We start from the raw sequence: 22,854 nt of genomic DNA, 5'->3' as shown, positions 1-22,854 counted from the left end.
AAAGCTGAGTTGACATCTTCCATCGTCCCTTGTCATATCGTTCGAACATGACATACTTCATCACTGTTCAAGAAGAACCTATGATGAATGAACAACTCGAGGTAAGCATGAGGACGATTCCAGTTCCACAGCTTCTTCAGATATTACTAGCCTTGACACAGGGTTCTCGCGCTTACGTAAATTATTCATCCCACGTTTACCGTTATGAAAGAATATGTCCTCGGTATCAAATGAATGCATGTTGACTGTGATAACATTCCCCTCCTTTGAAAGAATATGGACAGGTTATTACAAAGTGACAATCTGAGGATATTGCAGCGACAGAGAACCCATTTATTGGACATCAAAGAGAAGCATGGCTGGGCATTTATGTACAGGTTTTATGTCAAAATGATGTGGCTTTCAGTATACGATAATATCATCTACATTCACGTAAATGTATCTGCAACATATACGTATTAGTATTAACGTATCGGATGGAAGAATGTTAATTTGTATTCTCTTTAACGTTTGTATGACTGAAAACATGCAGTCATGAATATATTCTACTCCGTACTCCAAAACGTGATTGTTTTGTCAATTCAACCAAAGTATTAAACCAAAGATTATTTTGTGCAAAAAAATGGACTCAACAAGCCTATTACCATGTAAGAAAATAAACAATAGTCCTTAGAGAATGGTCAGAGGACAGTGATGTATCATTTTGATTCAAAAAAGGGTGTAAGAAAAAATCTTGCTTCACCTAAACCTTTAAATTAGCCCTCAAGGGAGGCAGCGAGTACCTTATGTGTTCAGTTTCTAAGACAGTTCATCCACATGACAAAAGACGTGGCAGAACCGATTTGTCATCGGTAAATTATCTATAAAAAGACAGAGTCATGAGTTTCCGCTCTGAACTACTTCACCCGCGAACGATAGAGAACGCGAGATGTTAAAGATACAATTGTCTTGGGAAAACAAGATCCATACGCACGGAACCGTTTTACGTTCTGTTGGAAGTGTTGTCTTTTGAAGATTTCATCTTAGGTTCCTCTCCGTATCAAAGGCTATTCTGAAGTATGTTGATACGTGCATCGGAATTAAAAATCAATAGGTAATGGATATTTCTCTGCATGAGCATGTTCTCCAGATGGACAGAAATCTGAAATAATCCAACTATGAAACTACTTTTCACAAGATTTATTCTGCTGACTTAAAAAGGCATCAAAAGTATTTAAGAATCTGCTGATCATATGCTACATTGGCACAGACCTATTAAACAACATCCTCTTAAATTATTTCTTTTCAAGAGGCAGGAAACTCATATCCCAATTAACATCACCTGAGGCAATGAGGCGATACTATTTTCATTAAAGCTAATAACGTCAAAGATAAATTTCCTCCGTTTAATCTCACGTTCCCACTTATGATGATCCTTCCCATGACTCACGCATCTGTTTGATCTTTACGCCAAAAGGTACAACAGTAAAATCTAATAAGGTAAACTTGATATTATAAAATTAGCAGCAAGGATAAAATGCTAAAAGGTATCAATGCAGACTGATACAACATAATATTGATACAAATATATATATTTACAAGTAAAAACTTTACAACCCCCTTTTTAAAGCCTAAAATCAGTATACCATTAGACGCTAAAGCTGTCTGTGATGTGTTCCAAGCATAATGGATTTTGTTTTGTTGGGTTTTTTGTAGTTTTAATATGCACAATGCATTGTTTTCATAATTTCTTTGATCTTACAGCATCGAGTTTGAAAACTCTGTCGGTGTCTGATTAATGTCCATTCCATTGAAGGTGTTGTTTTGTAATTTTCTAATTTGTAATCCCATTTATTTTACTAAAATGACAATGGAGGTCACAAAGGCTCATGGAAATAATATTCGAATATTCATTATTGCTTTTATATGAAAAGGAATGTCAGAATGAATTAAATTGATTTCATAGTTATTCGGTTTCCAAAAGTTCACGTCAACAGAAATTGCATTTAAAGAAAGAATTAAATAAAAACGAAGCATATCAATTGCTAAATATCCAAGACAGGATCTTTTTCACTTTATCCACCAAAGTTAGTCATGCCTACGGACTTAATGTTTTCTGTCTACCTGGCGCCTTCTCTCTGTCTCACAAAATACTTATACCTATTTTCTGGTGGTGACCATGTGCGGCGAACAAGTACGATTAATATCTGTTTAAGATGTGAGAACGTCCATCTAAACAAGACGGATCTTTCTTGAATCAAAAGGGATACTAAGTAAACGCGTATATCTCACGTACAAAAAAGCCAAAGTAAAGTCACGAACTCTGAGAATAAACTGATAAGAAATACCAAACACAGAAAATGAGAAACCTAAAGACGTTAGACGACACTTGTAGAGGGAGGGTTACCAGCATCTAGATTGAAGAGAGGAAGAGGGTCATACATTGCAATCCAGGACTTGGCTTGTGTCAGCAAAATCAGCTTACAAAAATGATGTGAAAATCATTTTGTCATAAATATTCTCCCTCTTATCTCTACCTAGAAGCTGTGCAAATTTTGATATTTTTTACATCTTCGTCCCTTAAATCTGCCAAGTCAAAATGAGGAATTTATCGAAATGTATCATTTTCTAATCAAAAGAGTACAGCACCAATGTTTTCCTTGTCGTTGGCAAGTTGTTTCAGCAAGTGATTTATCCACCGTATCAGTATAAATTGCTATGTAGTTTGTGAGCTGCTTGTTGGGGTGCCAAGTGTACTGATAGCTCTCAACAGCATATTGTCATCAATCACCTGGGAGTTCTAGAATAGAGAGGTCTTATCGCCGATCCAGTAAAACAAATATTTGGCATATTGTGAATGAATGCCGCATGAATTGACGTCTTTTCATCAGTTAATCTAAACGTTTTTGTGTAGGTTATGGAATATTCATCTCCACAGAGTCATGCAGCGAGTAGTACGTGTCGTCCTCGTGAGAATACGTTATCCAATTTTTGCCCTGGAATAATCTCACTGGTCACTGCAACAAAGGGCATGTGCTCGCATTGCAATAATATTTGCTCAGCTCTTGTTTCATTTTCCAAATCTGATTAGAAACCGACCTCCATTAAAATTTATTTGGTTTCTACACTACACACTGCAGACAATACCAGAGTTAATATGTAAAAAGCAATGCGATGTCCTTCGTTGTGGCAGAGTATGGAAGTAGCATGATCTGATGTGTGTTTGTCAATGACACCGTTGCCTATGTTTACTGAAGAATACATCACTATTCCGATCATTTATCGGTATATTTAGTGCGAGTGTTCAACCGTAATGATATATTTTATATTCAAGATTGTTCTAGTAATAATAAAATGACTCTTGAGGATTCCTGGATGGAATTTGACTCAACATTTGTGGCTAAATGCATCGGATGGAGGGACTGGTTGACTTGGTTGTCATGGTGTCACAGTACTGTAACGGCGTGTACAGTCGTTCATTATATCGATCACTGTAGTGACTGCCTATCTAGATATATACTACCCATCAAAAGTTAAGACTCACTAGTGTAAATATAGCCACTTTCTTCAGGCAACTGTTCTAAACTAAATTTTGCAAAATATTCCATACTGTTTAAAGGTACTGTTTACACATGAACTGATGTATTGTAAAACAAATTCGTACAGTTGAAAAGATTGTCATGAGTTCAAGAAATGATAAAACACAGTGAAAATTGGCGAATTCTTAACAAAACTTTACACCAAAACGCCACAGTTACACGTGAACTGATGTATTGTAAAACAAATTCGTACAGTTGAAAAGATTGTCATGAGTTCAAGAAATGATAAAACACAGTGAAAATTGGCGAATTCTTAACAAAACTTTACACCAAAACGCAACTGATCACATGCATGATATCTGCACATGCTTTACAGCAATGTGATGCATGATCTTCGTGCAGTTCTTCTGCATAAGGTATGCAGCTGGTTCCCCCAAGTTAGTGGAGAAATCAATCTTCGATGTAACCATATATATATACATAACATATAGTGACTGTTTTCAGTGAGTCTAAACTTTTGATGGGAATTATAGATGGTATAGTGAATATTGTTTTTAACAGTATCTTTCAATTGTATTGATGTTGTAAGAACTTCAGTGACTGCTAGAATACTTCAGGGGCTTCAGGGCGGTGGGGTAGCCTAGTGGTTAAAGCGTTCGCTCGTCACGCCGAAGACCCGGGTTCGAATCCCCACATGGGTACAATGTGTGAAGCCCATTTCTGGTGTCCCCTGCCGTGATGTTGCTGGAATATTGCTAAAAAGCGGCGTAAAACCATACTCACTCACTCAGGGGCTTCAAAACAGTTTATAAACTTTAGCTGTTACCAACTTGATTCTTTGATACGTTCTTGTGCAATTTGTACATTTGTGTAGATGTTCACTATCATGCAGTTCACATGACAAATTATATTTTACAACTAGAACTTTCTTACTCAGTATTTTACCTAAAACGATAACATTGGAAAATACACTGCAACACTTGCCTAATATATTTACCTGTACATACATTACCAATAATGACGTCTAGCTTGTTACACTAATTACAAGACCTGTATCAAAACCGTTTAACGTTAAACGTGACATCTGACGTTTGCAAAACTGTCACACTTGCGTGTCGACCTTCCCAGAGCAATCAATCCTGTCTGTTGGCAGTGACAATTCATCCGCTCACATCTAACCAGTTTATTATATAAAAGCATTTAATCAGAACCTTTTCCGCATGGCTTCTCATTCATGCAAAGTCATCGTAAACCAGATTGGTTACCCTGACAACTGAGGTACACAAACATAGCCCCTTGATCAAAAATAATTATTTCAATGTTTTTCTTCTGACTCCACTCTTTGAAATCTGTCAATCAGTTTCTATACCATCAGTCATGATATTCCGTTCAAGTTTAGCTACTCCACTTTTGTATTGGCGTTCGAAACTGACGTCTAATACATTTGATGTGTCATCCGAAACAGAAACGGAATTTTGTATCAGTTGAACAAAAGCAGTCATATTTGACTTGTTGGGCATTTTTCAAAAGTAAATTGTGTATAGTAATCTTTTTATCTATATGCTGTGTATATGTTCAAGTGAATGGTGTACGTAATATTCTTCTGTAGATGAATGATTTTGAAATTATGCAATTGTTTTTTTATGAATATGAATGATGGGGGTATGATTTATGACTGTGAATTGATTGCTCGTGTTACAAGCTGCACTTTAGAAACCATATTAAGATAATGTTATATATCAGTTACTGCACACAGATAACGTTAGAACTGGTCTGGTAGAGACGGAAAAGTACTGCCATGCTTTTAGCAGTGATCAGCTCCATTCACTAGTTGCAGATTATGGGTGTGGTCCATTGTCACTGATTCGTTACTTGATCGCCAACTTGTCGCTGATAACCAGAAAATGATTTGATCCATAAAATCTTTTATTGCATCAATTGACAGACAGCAGTGATATATTTACACACCATATATAAAGACTTACAATTAGAGTATTACACATATATACCTACAGAAATGTTAAGCTTAATTTACACCTCAGTGTTATTACAATTGTATAACAGTGCTTATCAATGTATTGAAATAAGTAATTGAAATAGGTTTTCTAACGATACATTATGTCCACGTCAATGGTTATTGGACTTTCCCGCTGCTTTCTTTGGTTTTGTATCACGCGGTATCACAAGTCTCCATACGAACATACAGTGTTTGTACCAACCGCAAAAGGGTATTTCGGATATGTATCAACATTAGTTTCACAAAAAGACAAATGGAATTTCGGGATATATACAGTGTTTGATTGGCATTCTAGACATTGACCAGCGAATATGAAAACGTGCAACGTTACGATAACAACTTCTGGGGTTTTAAGCATTCAGCAAAATCAAATAAACCAGAAATTGTTATCCACAATGTTCCACGTTTCGTATCTTTCGCTCCAGATGTATAAACACATGTTCAAGTTAAAATCTATTTCTATCATATTTATAATTATGCACCATGGCTATATAACCATAAAAGGAAATTGTATACATTATTTCGAATATTGATTAACCCTACAGCCAAATCCTTTTGAGGACTTTTCTTTAAAGTTAGCCAAAGAGTATGACTTAAAATTACTTTGAGATAAATAAGCAGAATTTCTGCAGTTCTTTAAGCCACCCTAATGTACTGGAATTAAATCGACTTCATTATTATCATTTCACAACCCTATTTTCTGCCCACTTCAATGTCGTTTTAGCGCTTCTGTCCCTAATGCTTTCTCCTGAATGACACTCTAAGAGGCTTTTACAAATCTTCTTTGTTTTGCTACAATCTAGCACCGTCACTGTCAACGTTTGCATTGATGGCGCAAAGATTGCGTGAGGTCACCCTGGCTGCTTTGTCTTCTTCTGCACGACGTGTCGACTTCGGTCGTTCTCGTCGTCAGCTAATTGTTATATGTCCTCGAGCGCGGCCATGCTTTAACGTTTTGCTTCACTCGAGAGATTGATGGAAGGCGAATGGTAGAAACGAGTTAGTTTCAGCTGATTTTGTGTATGCACATTGAAAATAAAGGTCATGTTCTGCTTGTTCAGAAAATATTTACATTATTGATGGCTACATTAGCTTTGATGTCGATGTGAGATTTTATAGCAAAGTAATGGCATAAAACATACTTGAAATATGCCATTATCGTTACTGGGGAATCTATAGACACCAGGGATTGATCTTCAGAGTTGAAAAGATGTTCTGCTCATTTTTTCGCAAACTCATGATATAAAATCCCTGCCTTCAGTTTTAATGTTTAATGGAAATAACATACAAAAAGGCAGATCAACAACGGCCGTTTACACTGTACATATAAAAACCGATTAAAGCTATTGAATAAATACTATACAACATATAGCGAGAGTTTAGTACTGTGAGATACTGTTGCTAGAAGTTATTTATATCCAAACCGTACAGATAACTCTAGTTGTGAAATGATACATTGTAAAATGATATATCTTTCTAAACATTAAGGTCCCTTTGGGTTCATCTCGTGGTGATGTGTTTTCTCCGAGATGTTAATATAGTCGATATTAGCTCCTATTCCGGTCGATAAATTGAAACACGAGAAGTCTGTTTGATTGCTTTGCTTCGTCGTTCTGACTCTGCGCGTATCAGTTAATATAGTCGGACCAAAGCATGATCACCATTTGTAGGAAGTCCTTAATCGGAAAACTCTTTTGTTGGGCCTTGGGTTGACTGTAGGGAATTGGTTTGCAATAAACTACAAAGTAAGGGTTTTAATGGAAGTATCACTGTGTTATGTATCGCTAATCTCCCCGTATCGCTGTCACTTATCACTGTCTACGCCAGTCTCAAGTTCGACGAAAGTACAATTACTACAACACAATCGTATTCTTACTTCAAACGTATAATAAACTAACGCAAATATACAATGTCAAAAAACACGGACTGAAATAACTTTAGGAATAAGGTAATATGAAATCAATACAATGACGATGGTTACCAGAAGTGACTAGTAAAATAGCATGTAGGGTGTATCAAATATCCTAGGTTGAAAAATGATTTGTTTCTGCTGTAATCTAAAAATGAATAAGTTCATTTGCGGAACCTTTTAGTGTTCAGTGATAGCATCATACAATGTATTGATGCAAAGGTGTATGTGTTACTTTTGAGTATTCAAAGGCGTGTGAGTGAGTGAGTTTAGTTTCCCGCCGCTTTTAGCAATATTCCAGCAATATCACAGCGGGGGACACCAGAAATGGGCTTCACACATTGTACCCATTGTACCCATATCGAACCCGGGTCTTCGGTGTGACGAAGGAACGCTTTAACCACTTGGCTACCCCTCCGCCTCGTATTCAAAGGAGCAGCCAACAGGTGTGAATAAACTGAATATTTCATTGACGAATGATATAATAATAAGAATAACGATAAAAACCACACCAAAAATAACAGTTAACTTTACTTGTGATTTAGATAGAAAATGGAAAATGACAAATTCTTGGCCCATCTATAGTCTCAGACGTATACAGGCCCACAAACTTAATATTGTTCAATTTTATATAACCAATGAAAAAATTATATCATTGAATTGTCTGTCCCTTGTGACACCATTGTGATTGAAAAGATTCAGGAAATAAAGATGACAAATATGCGGACCTCGCCTTGGAAATGTCTCGCTTACATTCAAAGTACACTGTTGTCAGGCTCCCCATTGTTCTCGTTGCCCATGGTTTGGTACCTCCTGATATCTTGGCGCAGATCAGAAGAGTGCCCGGGTTCTCCACAGGCGGCATAGCTCTTCTTACACGCTAGGTAATGAAAAAGGCTGCACTATTAGAGTCTCCATATTCTCCGGGAAGTTGTTGGTTCGACTCTAGCGCTCCCTTTCCTGCGTGTAAAGGGGACAAGGATCAACTTAACCAACTTGACTCATGATCAGTTTAACCAGCTTGACTGTGCGAGGACCACCAACCTTCTTTGCTGCATTTTATCTTAATCTGTAAACATAACCAGTAAAATATAAATAAATACTTACCTTCTCAGCTCCTTTGGGATCATATGATCCTAACTGTCCATCATACACTTTACCATTTCCTTTCTGTCGGGTACCCAATCGATGATGGTGACAAGATCAAGACCAGAACTGACATCAATAACGGATTTCAATGCTGAGCAGAACCATAAACATTGGCCGTCACATTAAAATGTTTTCATCTAAAACACATTATTGTAGACCTGTGAAGATCTGGGTTTGAATTGGAATTAGAATGTCAGCAACCCATGCTTGTCGTAAGAGGCGACGAACGGAATATGGTGGATGCATGTTATCGTATCCCAGCTGCGTAGACGGATGCTCATTATGTCAATCACTGGATCGTCTGGTCCAGACTTTGAATATTTATTCCATTTCAATGTAAAATGTTCTCGTCACGATATGGCTGAAATATTGCCGATGTGACGTTAACTATTAACTCACTCACTTCGAATATTTACAGAACGTCGTCATATGGCTGGAACATTGCTGGGAGTGGCGTTGAACAACAAACAGTCAACACATTATTGTTATCCATATATAACTGTATTTTTGTCATGGTCTGATCAACGTGTTTTTGTCTTTACAGGATGTTGGGGAAGCAGCAAGATGAAAAATCTCTTGTCAAATATGACGAACTAGATGAGGTTTACTCCGAGGAAGATGATCCGGAGAAGAAATCCAAACCCGCTTTCAAGTGTAGCTGCTGCAGATGCAACTGTGCCAAGAGATATCTTATCGCCATCCTCAGCAGCGTCGGATTCATTTTATCATTTGGTATTCGGTGCAACTTGGGAGTTGCCATCTTGAAAATGACAAAAAACGAAAGTGTGGACTTGGATGGAGATGGAACAATAAGAAAAAATGAATCGGTAATCTGGTTTGAGGAAATTATCTGAGTAATTAAAGATATTATCAGTAGCTTAGTCACAATATTGTTTACAAAAATAACAAGACGAATGATATGATTGAAAACAAAATGTATGTCCCTGCAGTTCAAGCATCATCCTCGATGTGTCAGGGTGTGATATTGATATTATGATTAAACACCATGGGTCCAAAGCTGCCATAGCTTCGTTTCGTGACTGAGTCGTACAGCGCGATCCCAATACTAGCCGTGAAATAGAAACTCTGTGTAGAATTGACATAGGAAGCAAGGAGATGCGGATGTCAAAGCCGAACGATTTGATAGCAATAAGGTCATGGCGCTTATCCTTATAATGTGGCGATATAAGGCTCTAGATTATGGACGATGCCCAAATGTATTCCATCATAAGTGAAATAAAGTTAATTTGAAATAAAGTTAATTGGGTGTATCAGGTTTCTATAGTTTTGTCACAACAGTGTTTTTGACACTATTCGCCTAAAATGCTAGAAGATGAGACTGATATATTTACTCACCAATTCATCAAATACGCTTGATTTGAATGAAATGATAGAGATGTGACTAACCTTTTCACTCACTAACTCACAAAACCCGCTTAAAATTGGTAGCTATTTTGTAATGCTTTTAATGGTACATCTGGTTTTAATCGAATATTTTTGTTTCAGGAACCAGAGTTTAGTTGGACGCCAGAAACAGTGGGAGTTGTGGATAGCTCATTTTTCTGGGGATACATAGTTACACAGGTGCCAGGAGGTTATCTGGCATCAAGGTTACCCGCCAACAGGTGAAACCCCTTTAATTATCCAATGTTACATGTTTGTGATAAGGGACGAAATACTACCCTTGTGGTTAAAGCGTTTTGCTCGTATTGCCTAATCCTGGGTTCAGATCCCAACGTGGGTTCAATGTGTAATGACAGTGTGTGTGCCCCCGCCGTGAACTGTCTGGAGTATTGCAAAAGACGACTTAAAAACTAAGTTATCACTTATGATAATGGAAATGAGTGCACATGTGATGTGAATGCACCGCAGATCGCTGCGTGGAGTAGCGTCCTCACCATCGTCCGCTGATCTAAAACTTAGCCCGAATAAAGATTCAATGATCAGCAGCCTGCATGCCCTACCGAGTTTGCGTTTACCTCCTTCGTCACTTTCAACTTAGGTCCTAACGTAACATGCTGACATACAACGACGCTTTAAATCTCTCAGTGTGTTCACATGTTACGGCAGAGATTCCTATAGCAAGTGATTATTGATGATTTTGGAATGTTAATATACTATACAAGCAATAACGGATTGAAATTTAGGTAAATATTGAAAACTCTTTCATCTATAACACGATAAGTAGTTCACCGTTAACTTTGATCTGCTATCAAAACAGTATCGTTGGCGAGTATCGTTATTCTTGAAGCCCCAGGTCATTGGATAATGGGGCATGAAATTTGATGTTCAGTGTAACCTGAATCCACTTTATTAATGATCATACATACAATACATTCATGTTATGCATACCCTTGCAATTACATTCTTATATCATACAGTTGACGGCATCGACCGCACCCTTGCATCGTCATTATTTCATTGCATCTACTATATATGTAATGGCATTGTAATATAGAAGCATTTTTGAAATTTGAGCAGTACTATTTTTCCCCTTTGCTACACATAATGATGAAAGTCCCCGTGAACAGTACCATATATTCGTTTAATACTTAAACCTATGTATTTTTGTATCTTTGGGGGTAGTCTAGTGGTTAAACCCAAGACACGGGTTTTCTGGGAGCAACGTGTGAAGACCCTTTCTGTTCTCCCCTACCGCCATACTGCCGGGATATTACTTAACGACGAGTAAACTAATACTCACTTTTAACTTAGGCTTTGTATCTATCAAATACATTTATCTGCACCTATATAATTTGATATATTTTTCCAGGTTATTTGGCATGGCTATAGGACTATCGGCATGCCTGAACATGTTACTACCAGCAGCTGCTAAAGTACACTATGGTCTGGTTATATCAGTGCGTATCCTACAAGGATTAGTTGAGGTAAGTTGTTATTTCGCTTATTAATTATAAATACGCTAGACCCGTGAAGATCCGGGTTAGAATTGATCTTCAGTAACCTATACTTGTCGTAAGAGGTGACTAACGGGATCAGGTGGTCAGGCTCGCTCACCTGGTTGACACATGTTCATGCTCTTGATCTCTAGATTGTCTGGTCCAGACTCGATTATTTACATTATTTACTGCCATATAGCTGGAATATTGCTGAGTGCGGCGTAAAACTAAACTCACTCACTATAACTTCGTTACATTTTTTCAAAGTGATCATTATGAATAAAAACAAACCAATATTTGTATTTATCAAATGAACATGTGCACGATTTTCAGTTTGATTTGTTTGTGTTTCAGGGTGTGACATACCCTTCTTGTCACGGTATTTGGCGGCACTGGGCCCCACCCTTAGAACGATCTATGTTAGCCACTATATCATTTTGTGGTAAGTACATTCCTATGTCAGCTCATTCCGTTTTACTGATAAGCACAATTCCATGTTAATCCACAACCCTTTGGGAACGCACATTTCCATACTGGCCCCTGATCATATTTCTGATAATCCTACATTTTCCCATATGTTTCTGATGCACATCTTCATGTCAGGCACTAAATCATTATCTCCTTAGCATATTTTCATATTAGCCGCTGCAGTGTTTTCTGAATGGAACATTCCATGCTAAAGGCTACATCCTTTCGGATCACATTTTGTGCTAGCCACTTCATTATTTTCTGCTAAGCACATTTCCATGTTTGCTCTACACTCCTATTGGAACGCACATTCCATGCCACCTCATTTTCTGCCGAGATCTTTATTATTAACGACTTCATATTTTTCTGGTAGGCACATCTTCATTGCGCTACATCATTTTGTGAGAAGTATCCATGTTAGCTGTTACGTCCTTCGTTGCAATTATCATCCACTTGAATAAAAAAATCCTTTTACAAGCACATGTTCACATTGCCTACTTACTATATAACTCAAGTACATATGAGTAAGTAGTCACTTATGTAGCTAACTCATTTTGTTGTAAGTACATACCTATACTCCTTGTATTATCACTTGCATGGGTCACATGAGGAATGCTTTAGACCATGAACAAGTATTGTATAATAGAACATCATTTCGACAGGTAACAAAACAAACACTGACTGTCAGTCTCTGGGTCCTTGGGTAGTTGTAATTCCCCACCACGGTATTCACAGGCCTTCAGCTGGTCCATTACCCTATCTTCTCTCACGAGGACAACATGGAAGTTATTTTGAATCTAAATGTCAGGGCTAATATGGACATCATGAACATGTCTCATTGGCAATCGATCTTTCAGCACTCATTGTTATCTTGGTACGAAAATAAAATGTATACGGGCTCTTGCTGGCACTTAGCGACAAGATCCTGATGGTTTTAGTTACAAGTGCTTTCGTCAAGTACTTCTGATATTTAACCAGTCATTGCTTCTCAATGTCGCATCAATTTAAAAAAATCGTCGTAGCTAATCGTATGTCATGCATACGACATAGGTAAGCGACTTGAGTGACATCTAAATGTGTGAACATTGCATGGCATGTCATCCTGAGGGCACACGCTCTCTTAGCGTGTAAAACCACTCTCCTCTAGAACAGTATCGCGCGTAATGCATTTATCCCAACTTAAAGACCTTCAATCAAAGTCACCCTCCCACATAACAGTGCATGACACAATAACAAACGTGCCTTAATCATGTTCTAAATCCCCTTCACCAAAGTATATTTTCGTTGTCCATGGAATTCAATAGTTCTTCCAATGCCGTACCAGATGGAGTTATATAACGTTACTGTTGACGTGTGTCGTGGGATCAGACATGACACCGAAGCCCACTTTCGATTTCGAAAAGCAAAGTTTCCGGCTGTAAATTAGTCGATGCCAGTTTGCATTCATTCTCTCAGCCTCTACTCATTGATTTTCCAGGGTCGTACGCGGGTGCCGTTCTCGGCATGCCGTTATCGGCGGTCCTCACCGAGTACCTTGGATGGCAATCGGGCTTTTACGTGTTCGGTAAGCTTTTCCCAGTTCCGACTTCGTGTCCTCTTCAATAAACCTCAGCAAGAGCCAGACCGGCTGCTTGATTAGACTACCATCATCCTTTAGCAGAGTCCATTGTAGAGTCTCGCCTTTAATGTGTAATTCTCTAAGTGTATTTCCCCGCGGGATAGCATACTGTAGTAAAACTGACATTTAGCCAAATGAAAGCTTAATCTGAGCTATTTTCAACGAGAACTGTAAAGTCAACAAAGGAAAAGAGGGTTGACTTGTTTGTGATTGGGACGGTGTACGTTGAATGACGTTTTAGGCGTTGCCCAATGAAGCGTGGCCTTCAATCAGACCTGTCCATTGTAACGATCACTCTCGTTTAAACCTGTTGTGTGTCTTGACACATCGCTTGATCGAAATATCGATACGTTGTTATTGATGATAGCTTCCGAAACCCAGTTCGATTGAAAGATATCTGACGGCAAGAACATTAATGCAGTTTACAGCGTCAATCACAGTCGGCTTTGACTAATAAAGCGAAATTGAAAATTCACATTTAATTTATTTTATCGAAAAGCAGAATCTGGTCATTTTAGGTGGACAATATGATTTCTCGAGCAGAATAATGCACGGCTGTCATTACGAAATTTATCCCTGATGAAGTAGTGTCCACGGACCAATGATGCAGATTGTTGGAAATACAAGTTTCTATTACAGTTCATTTATTACCTTAGGGGAAGCTTTCTCTAAGAGCATTATGTCCAAACACATTTACATTGTGGCGATCTCCAGAGCAATGGCATATAAATAACATTTGACACTTTTCCTAATCAAATAAAATGCCGAATTGAATGAAAGGTCTCGACAATGGAATCTGCAATAGCATTGCATATTCAATAAGCGATACAAAATACGAATAAAAATATTCTGCTGGCAATATTTGTCTGTCCCCAAATCGAACAGATTTATCGGGAACCAATTCAGATCAAGTCGTTGGATATCAAACTATTCATATCCATCCGATTTATTTGACTTGATACACCCTAAAGCAATCATTTGATTTCTGTCGAATTAACATATTAATTTAGTATCGTATTCTGCCGGGAGTAGCATAGAGATAGTTTAATGAACGAAAAAACTCCGAAATATCGATATACTCAACCAAAAAAGTTGGGGATCAGAAATAAGTTGGGGGATCCTTTTCATGAATTTGAGTGTTCTGTCTTCAACACACAAAACTATCCCTCAAATATTCATGATCCGGTTCAATATATACCGTTGATCTGGAAATATCGTACTTCTCTATATGGTTTACGTTGACAGCTATAATATACGAAGCGCATGTTTAATCTTGTAATCAGCGTTGGTGACGTAACGCATAATGACGTAACAATATTATGACGTCACACAATTTGTATAAATGTTTCATATCATCACACACTGGTACTTACTGTCCCGCGTAATGAATTCGTAAACATGAGAGTTGTAGATTGCATTACATTTCATTATACCACTGCTATTCCACGTGTTATACGGTGGGAGCTCGATGTATATTTCACCTCTTTTTCTGTCCGTTACAGGTGTGTTAGGTGCGTTATGGTCTATTGTATGGTGGTTCTTTTCATTCGAAAGGCCGGGAGTACATCCCACAATTACTGAAGAGGAGAGGATCTACATCGAAACCTCCATCGGAGAAAATACATCTATAATCAATAAGGTGCGGCACCGTCTTACAAGGCTCCCATAGCAGCCTTTTGAACCCCAAGCGGTCGTTACTGTAAACTCTTAAGATTTAGATTCGGGGTGTGTTTCGGGGTTAGCAATGATAATGAAACTACGTTGACAGAATGTACGGTTTTACCCAATGGTAAACGTATTGCTTCATTGACAAGCTGGGATATACCTAAAATACTTTCACTCACTCACGTATTCATAAATGTCACTCACCCCACTCTCTGTGTGTTTGTGTATCTTTCACTTCAAATTCGCATCGACCTTTTTTCTTGAAAAGTAGAACTACTTTATAAGCTTAGAAGCACAATACAAAAGACTGAGGGACATCAAGCTATAATTTGGTATGATGAAACAATCCATTCGACGATCGACGATATCATGGATACCTAACTCTTTAACCTGATAATTACACACTTTTTTTACATATTTCAATCCACCAGCTGTGTTCTAATAATATTCGACCCGTCAAGATCCGGGTTAGAATTGGTCTTCAGTAGCCCATGCTTGTTCTAAGAGGCGACTATCGGAATCGGGTGTTCAGGCTCACTGACTTGGTTGACACATGTCATCGTAGTGGCGTATATTGGTGCTCATGATGTTGATCACCGGATTGTCTGGTCCAGACGCGGTTATTTATATCCGCCGCCATATAGCTGGAATATTGCTGAGTGCGGCGTTAAACAACAAACAAACAAACCAATTCTAATAATGGTCCTATGCAGAGTTGTCGATTTCGGTTTTGTGGTTCAAAAGTTCTCCTTTTCATGTTCACGTGGTTACAATGTGTGATGCCATGTATAGTATCCCTCGCCGTGGTATTACTGCGGTGTAAAACTGTATTCAGTTTCAATGCACGACTATTCCATGTCACTAAGGGCGTTAACAATGAAAACAGTAAACATGTCATCATAACCATAATTCAAAGAATATGACTCCACATGAGGGCATTCAACCGGATCACTGTGCAAAAACGCCTCTTCAACGCCCTAGATATTATACAAATGCTTCATTCTGGGTGTTACGCCATTTCTCTTACAGGCAGATGGAAAGTCTCATTCAAAATATACCATGTAGGCCATGGTTCTATGCATGTAGCTGTATTATTTGTAATTCACAACAGGAATAATCATAAAAAAGTATAGGGTAGCACAGTATATGTGTGACGTGCTGAAAGTAACTCAGGAATGAGAATCAAGGTAATTTGCCACGTGTTCAGAAATTCAGGGTTGCTTTGATTGTCAGCATGCATGTTATCTCAAGACCAGTACATTACGCTAAAACACGACACGGCTCTAATTGAATTAGCCATACCAATACAAGTGATTAAGTGCGTGTATGTTATATTTATTTTACTGGATATACTGATTGTTTTGTATGGGTTTTTTTCCTCAGTAAAAGCACGAGAAATCAATGAATTGTCACTCGGGTTTCGTGAACCCAGTATGCTAAAATCACTAATGTAATAAACTTTTTAATTGACATCATCGAATGATGTAACTTTGTAATTGACATAATATAATCCATGTTTGACAATCTGCCACCAGAACCTCGTCAAAATGTCGCTGTAATGACTTATAGACTATGCCGTCATCATCTTCTGTGATAACACAATATATCACCTTAATTTTTTATATGATGAGAAGGCACTCATATCTCAGTGACCTTCAGATCGGATCACGTATCATTATTACCTTATGCTTGTTTTTAATGTGTGAAATGTAAACAACATATCCGCCCTCTGCATTTGGTCAATCACTTGTTACAAATCTAATTTACTTCGTATTTAATTTATGAAGGTGCATATATTGTTTGCTTGTTGTTTAACGCCGGACTCAGCAATGCTCCAAATACGACAGCCATCTGCAAACAATTGAGTCTTGACCAGACAATCCAGTGATTGATATCATGCGCAATCCGTGTACATTAGGATACGATGACATGTGTCAACCAAGTCAGCGAGTTTGACCACCCGATACATGGCCTTCGACGACAAGCATGGCTTCCTGAAGACCAGATTTGTTCCGGGTCTTCACGGGTCTCTTTATTTTGAACCATATGGATTTTACAACAATAACATGCGTTCTACTTATATCTGCAGAACCATAAGACCCCGTGGCTCAAGTTTTTCACGTCGATGCCGGTGTATGCTATCATGGTAGCCAACTTCTGCCGAAGCTGGACGTTCTATCTCCTGATCATCAGCCAGCCCACATACTTCCTCAAGGTCTTCGGCTTTGAGATTGACAAGGTATTACCTTCATTGTGTTATGTTAATATAGAAATTAAACTGATGTCGTTTCTGACAATCAGTTCTATTTTGCTACCTTAAGGGGACGTATTACCAAAAGACTGCTACAAGTAACGCACACTAATGTCGATTTGTAACTGTGAATGTACACATGCAACCGATGATGAATCAAGACCAACATACTACCAAAGTCAAATATTGAAGCAATTTGTATTTTACTTATGATAGTTATTGTTGTCTATGTATTTTACTTATGACTATTATTGTCACCTGTAGTTGAGCAGAGGTCAGTGACAAGTTCACTAAATCTCCGCAACTAACGTAATCTAACGGTTTACACAGTTGTATACCTACAATAAGACACAGGAGTAATGCAGTTGTGTGGTCTTTTGTTTCATGGTGATAATCCTGTAATTCGTACAAGAAAAACAGAGACTTAACAATATATTTCTTGGCGATATTTAAGTACAAAATGGTGCACATTGAAAACATTGATAATCATTATTATTTTTCATTATAATTATTCCAAACAAAACAAAGACCAATGATGCTTATTGTTCCAGAGCGGCACCCTGTCTGCTTTGCCTCACCTGGTGATGGCTGTCATCGTTCCTATAGGGGGGCAGCTTGCTGACTTTCTACGTCGTAGGATTCTCACAACTACTGTTGTTAGGAAGATCTTCAACTGCGGAGGTAAGGCTTTTCAGAGACTGTTTGCCATGATTCAGCGTCTCTACGGTGACGTGGAACTCACATTCGTGGACATTTGGGGCAGCAGTTTCTTACGTAGCATTCAACCCAAGGTCAAATACACACAGGAGAAGAACACTTTAATAGGTTACTTCTTCTGACGTAGCGTTCAACCCAAGGTCAAGTACACATATGAGAAGAACACTTTAATAGGTTACTTCTTCTGACGTAGCATTCAACCCAAGGTCAAGTACACATATGAGAAGAACACTTTAATAGGTTACTTCTTCTGACGTAGCATTCAACCCAAGGTCAAGTACTCATATGAGAAGAACACTTTAATAGGTTACTTCTTCTGACGTAGCATTCAACCAAAGGTCAAGTACACACAGGAGAAGAACACTTTAATAGGTTACTCCTTCTGACGTAGCGTTCAACCAAAGGTCAAGTACACATATGAGAAGAACACTTTAATAGGTTACTCCTTCTGACGTAGCGTTCAACCAAAGGTCAAGTACACATATGACAAGAACACTTTAATAGGTTACTCCTTCTGACGTAGCGTTCAACCAAAGGTCAAGTACACACAGGAGAAGAACACTTTAATAGGTTACTCCTTCTGACGTAGCGTTCAATCATACGTCACATACACGCCATAAAAAAGTTGTTGCTTTATTTTATGTTCAACTTGTCAGGAATACACATCTGATGAATACAATGAACGCAACGTTCAACTCAACGTCGCCAAGCACACATTGGGATATAGTTTGTTATAAAGGAACGTTCAGTGCTGTGGTGGGCAATAAACACCTACTTTGTACTAATAAGGTGCTAGCGGTGGCTCTTACCCTTTTGGTGTACATCTGTTGTCATCATTATCCATTGCTTTAACTTTCTTCACTTGTCACATTTAACGCCCACTCAGATCTGTTTCGGGAAACAATATCTGCCGTTAAAGTTCAATATTTAAATGATAAAACATTGCATGAATGTTACGTATGTGTAACGGTGTGATCTACAATGTGGATGAAAAATAACGTTCCTTCAAAAGTAACATATACTAGTAAACAGCAGTTTCTGATCTTCAACATCGGTCCAAACATTGCCTGCACTGAAAGTAACATATCTAGTATACAACATTGGTTAATCGTCAATATCGGTCTTAACATGACCTTCCACGGAATGTACTACATAACATATCTTGTATTCAAGTGTATGATCTTCACCATATGTCTTAATACATTAGCTTTTCCCTCCGGTAACATATCCAAGTAAACAACGGTGTCTGATCTCCAACATAGGTCCTAACGTACCCTTCCAGTTAAAGCACCATATCCTAGAAAAACACTTTATTATGGAAGTTGTCTATCCATAAATGTGTGAAGTAATGCGTATCGAACCGTGACTTGCCCGATGCCAATCACAATAAAGCCCCTTGGTTCAGCTGATCTGACACATCAACACATGGCCACTCCTTGGTTTGATGTAAATTAGTCCCACTAACAGGCCACATGAGCCATCAGTCTTTGATGCCTCAAACAGCAACTTCATCTAACCACAAATGTAAATTGTCCGTATCACTTCAGAAGCAAATTCAAGTATTGTCGAATCCATTCTCCACACCAATTGCATCTTGCAAACTGCATGTAAGTGAAATTTCTAATTTACTTACAAAAATCAGCGGGAATATTTGTAACCTCATATCTCTCCCGTTCCCAGTGGATAGTCTTCTCATTTTTAAGAAACGATGCTCATTACAGCACTGTTAAAGTTCCTAGTAAAGTTTATGGAAGTGAAAAAGACATAAAGTTTCTGTGTTTTTAATTCAGGACAATATCAGCGGCACCGCTGCACGTCAGTTGAACGCTACCTATTGTTCTTAATACCTGACTTAACCTGAAGAAGAAATTTCCAAAACAGACACGCATAAATCTAACCTACCATTTCAAAATAACTGTCTGATATCAACTCAACTTCCTCTGTAGGAAGTTACGCAAGGGAGGCTCCAAAGCGGCCATAATAATCCAGTATGCTTCCATTTACGCGTCTTCACGGAACTGATAAACTTTCAAATTCTCGGAGGGAGCATGTAATAAGCCCGATGTACCATGTCTTCGGAGTGAAGTCCGATCACTTTGAGCAGTCCATTATTAATCATCATTAACCGTAATACCGTGCCCTGTTCCCTAAGTCGCTTTCTTTGGCTGTTCATCTGGATGTGAGAGAGACTACAAAAGCATTCAAGACATGCATTTTAGGAAAGGTAATCGGATTTTCTCTTGGCGTGCTCTGGCTTGCCTGCCACCCCCAATCCGTAACTTTAATCATATCAAACCCAAGCGTGCGTGTTTACCTCTAAGACACGGGCTTTTGTGGCATGCGCGTGGAAGGACTATATACCGCCCATCGACACAATCAATTTTTAAAGTCAATCGCCGCCTCCATTCTCATTAAAACGAGGCTCTGGGACTCAGATCGAGGTTGCTGCCAAATCTCCAATGGGTTTGGTTATCACGCTAAGGCTTAGACACGTCAGGACCAAAGACATCAGACCGTGCTTATATCAAAGCGATAGTTTCCTGAATCGAGCTTAGCTTTCAATAATTTAATTGAATTATTTCGTTATCGAACCAGGAGTACCGCCAAGGAGAGAAGCATTCTGACTGGAGAGTCTTTAGAAGAGCATTTCAATCGGGACATCGCTCTGTGGGTGGCTGGGACAGTTGGCTCTGTCTGCTGATGTTACGGCACAGTGTCAGTGGGAAGCAAACGTGGTTTTCATTACAATGTTTTCAGGCATCGTAGAAACTCTCCATCAAGCTGCATGTGTCCACTTTTAATCAAAATAAATCTTATCCTAATGGATCTTTTGGACACCATCTCAGTTTCTAATGACTCTCCACCCTGACAGTTTTGACATAAATACTCTGCGTTCGTTTCCCTTCCTCCGCATAAATAACACTGGAAAATGACCATTTAGGCAAATGTCTGTACGTGGCATTGGCCTGGGGTTAGTGGCCACAATACTTATATTCACATATATAGGATCAGAGAATATATACTACCCATCAAAACTTTAGACTCGCTATGTTATGTATGTACATATGGTTACAACGAAGATGAATTTCTCCACTAACTTGGGAGAAACATCTGCAAACCTTATGCAGATTAATTGCACGAGGATCATCCATCAAATAGCTGAAAAGCGTGTGCAAATATCGTGCATGTGAACAGCTGCGTTTTGGTGTAAAGTTGTGATAAATAATCGCCATTTTTCACCGAGTTTCATAATTTATTGAACACATGACAATAAACTTTTCACCGTCACGAATTTGTTTTACAATACATCAGCTCATGTATAAACAGTACCTTTAAACTGTATGGATTATTTTACAAAATTTAGTTCAGAACAGTTGACTGAAGTAAGTGGCTACATTTACACTAGTGAGTCTAAACTTTTTTGGGGGAGTATATAAATTAATTAAGCAGTCGACATAAGATGTATCCTTTTGTTCTTAAACACAGTGCTGTTTCGATGACATTCAACAGCCTATAAATATTAGCGCAGGAACTGATAAATATGTGGTTGATTTTATAAGCAATGTTCCAAGCTGTCACGTGCAGTGACACTGATTCAAACATATCATGCAGTCTAAATACCCAGTCCTGTTACCACCTATGTTGCTATGGCCGATAATCTCAGTGTATAAAACAATTTGAATATGGCAAATAATATCTGTCAATGTTAATGACATTTTCCAGGAATGATTAATTTAAATCTGCTTTAGTCAGGTACACGTGGCCAAATGAGGCTCTAAACAAGTCTTCCGTGCATGTGCGGGCTACACAAACATATAAACGGTGCTGCTCAGTCACAATCCAAGGCGATATTCATATTAGGACTGACAATTTTATATTTTGGTAATGCTCGAGTTTTCGACTTGGTTCAGAACACACACTGTATATCCCTGAATGACTAAGCCAAACATTTTAGGACTTGATGGGTGCAGGATGCCCCCACCATATCGTTCGCACTGTTTCAACTTGATTCATAAACACTGTCATGATATTGTTGGAATCCGTTTAGCAGATGCCTTTTTTTGTTATCATGCTGTTGATCTCTGGATTGCTTGGTCCAGACTCGATTAATTACAGACCATCGCCATATAACTGGAATATTGCTGAGTGTGGCGTTAAACAGCAAACCAAACCAAACCTTCTAATTATGGAAAATGCGTTTTATCGCTTTCTTGTACAAGGTACCTTTAAAAACACGAGGTCTGTGCCCAAACCCTAAAAGTTCCATCCTCATCCTCATCCAATGGGTCTGTTTGTGTCTAGAAAAGACAAGTTTGTTCATCTAATGACCAGTGATACACACGGTCCTCGAGAACCTGCTCTGAAGAGGCGTTGCCCTGTCTTCAGTTTACAAATGGGTATACCGCGTGATAAAATATTCATTTGCGAAAAGGGGAGTCAGGAAATAGGCATGTCCATTAAACATTGTCATATTGTGAATATTTCCCTTATCACGACAATGTGATGCTGAATTGATACGAGGCTGTCACGGTACACACAGATGTATTTTCTGCATGTGGAAAGGCAGTAATGATATAATAATGTTGCTTTTATTGGGGCATTAAACATTTCGTGGTGCATTTGTTGATTGGCTGGGGTGTGG

General features: G+C 38.4%; 1 protein-coding gene across 1 annotated transcript in view; it reads left to right on the top strand.

Annotated features, from left to right (window-relative positions):
• Window positions 1-22,854, top strand: part of LOC124264531 (vesicular glutamate transporter 2-like) — a 67,918-nt gene that overhangs the window by 26,206 nt on the left and 18,858 nt on the right. Inside the window, exons 2-9 of the mRNA XM_046699273.1 lie at window positions 9,138-9,420; window positions 10,100-10,218; window positions 11,367-11,481; window positions 11,848-11,935; window positions 13,439-13,525; window positions 15,082-15,218; window positions 17,334-17,483; window positions 18,047-18,176. Coding sequence (XP_046555229.1) covers window positions 9,138-9,420; window positions 10,100-10,218; window positions 11,367-11,481; window positions 11,848-11,935; window positions 13,439-13,525; window positions 15,082-15,218; window positions 17,334-17,483; window positions 18,047-18,176 — 1,109 coding nt within the window. The remainder of the gene's footprint in view (window positions 1-9,137; window positions 9,421-10,099; window positions 10,219-11,366; window positions 11,482-11,847; window positions 11,936-13,438; window positions 13,526-15,081; window positions 15,219-17,333; window positions 17,484-18,046; window positions 18,177-22,854) is intronic.

The sequence above is a fragment of the Haliotis rubra genome, unplaced genomic scaffold, assembly GCF_003918875.1.
Source record: "Haliotis rubra isolate DU_JTF1 unplaced genomic scaffold, ASM391887v1 Scf93, whole genome shotgun sequence".
NCBI classification, from domain to species: Eukaryota; Metazoa; Mollusca; class Gastropoda; order Lepetellida; family Haliotidae; genus Haliotis; species Haliotis rubra.
This window is presented reverse-complemented; position numbering and strand designations above follow the sequence as displayed.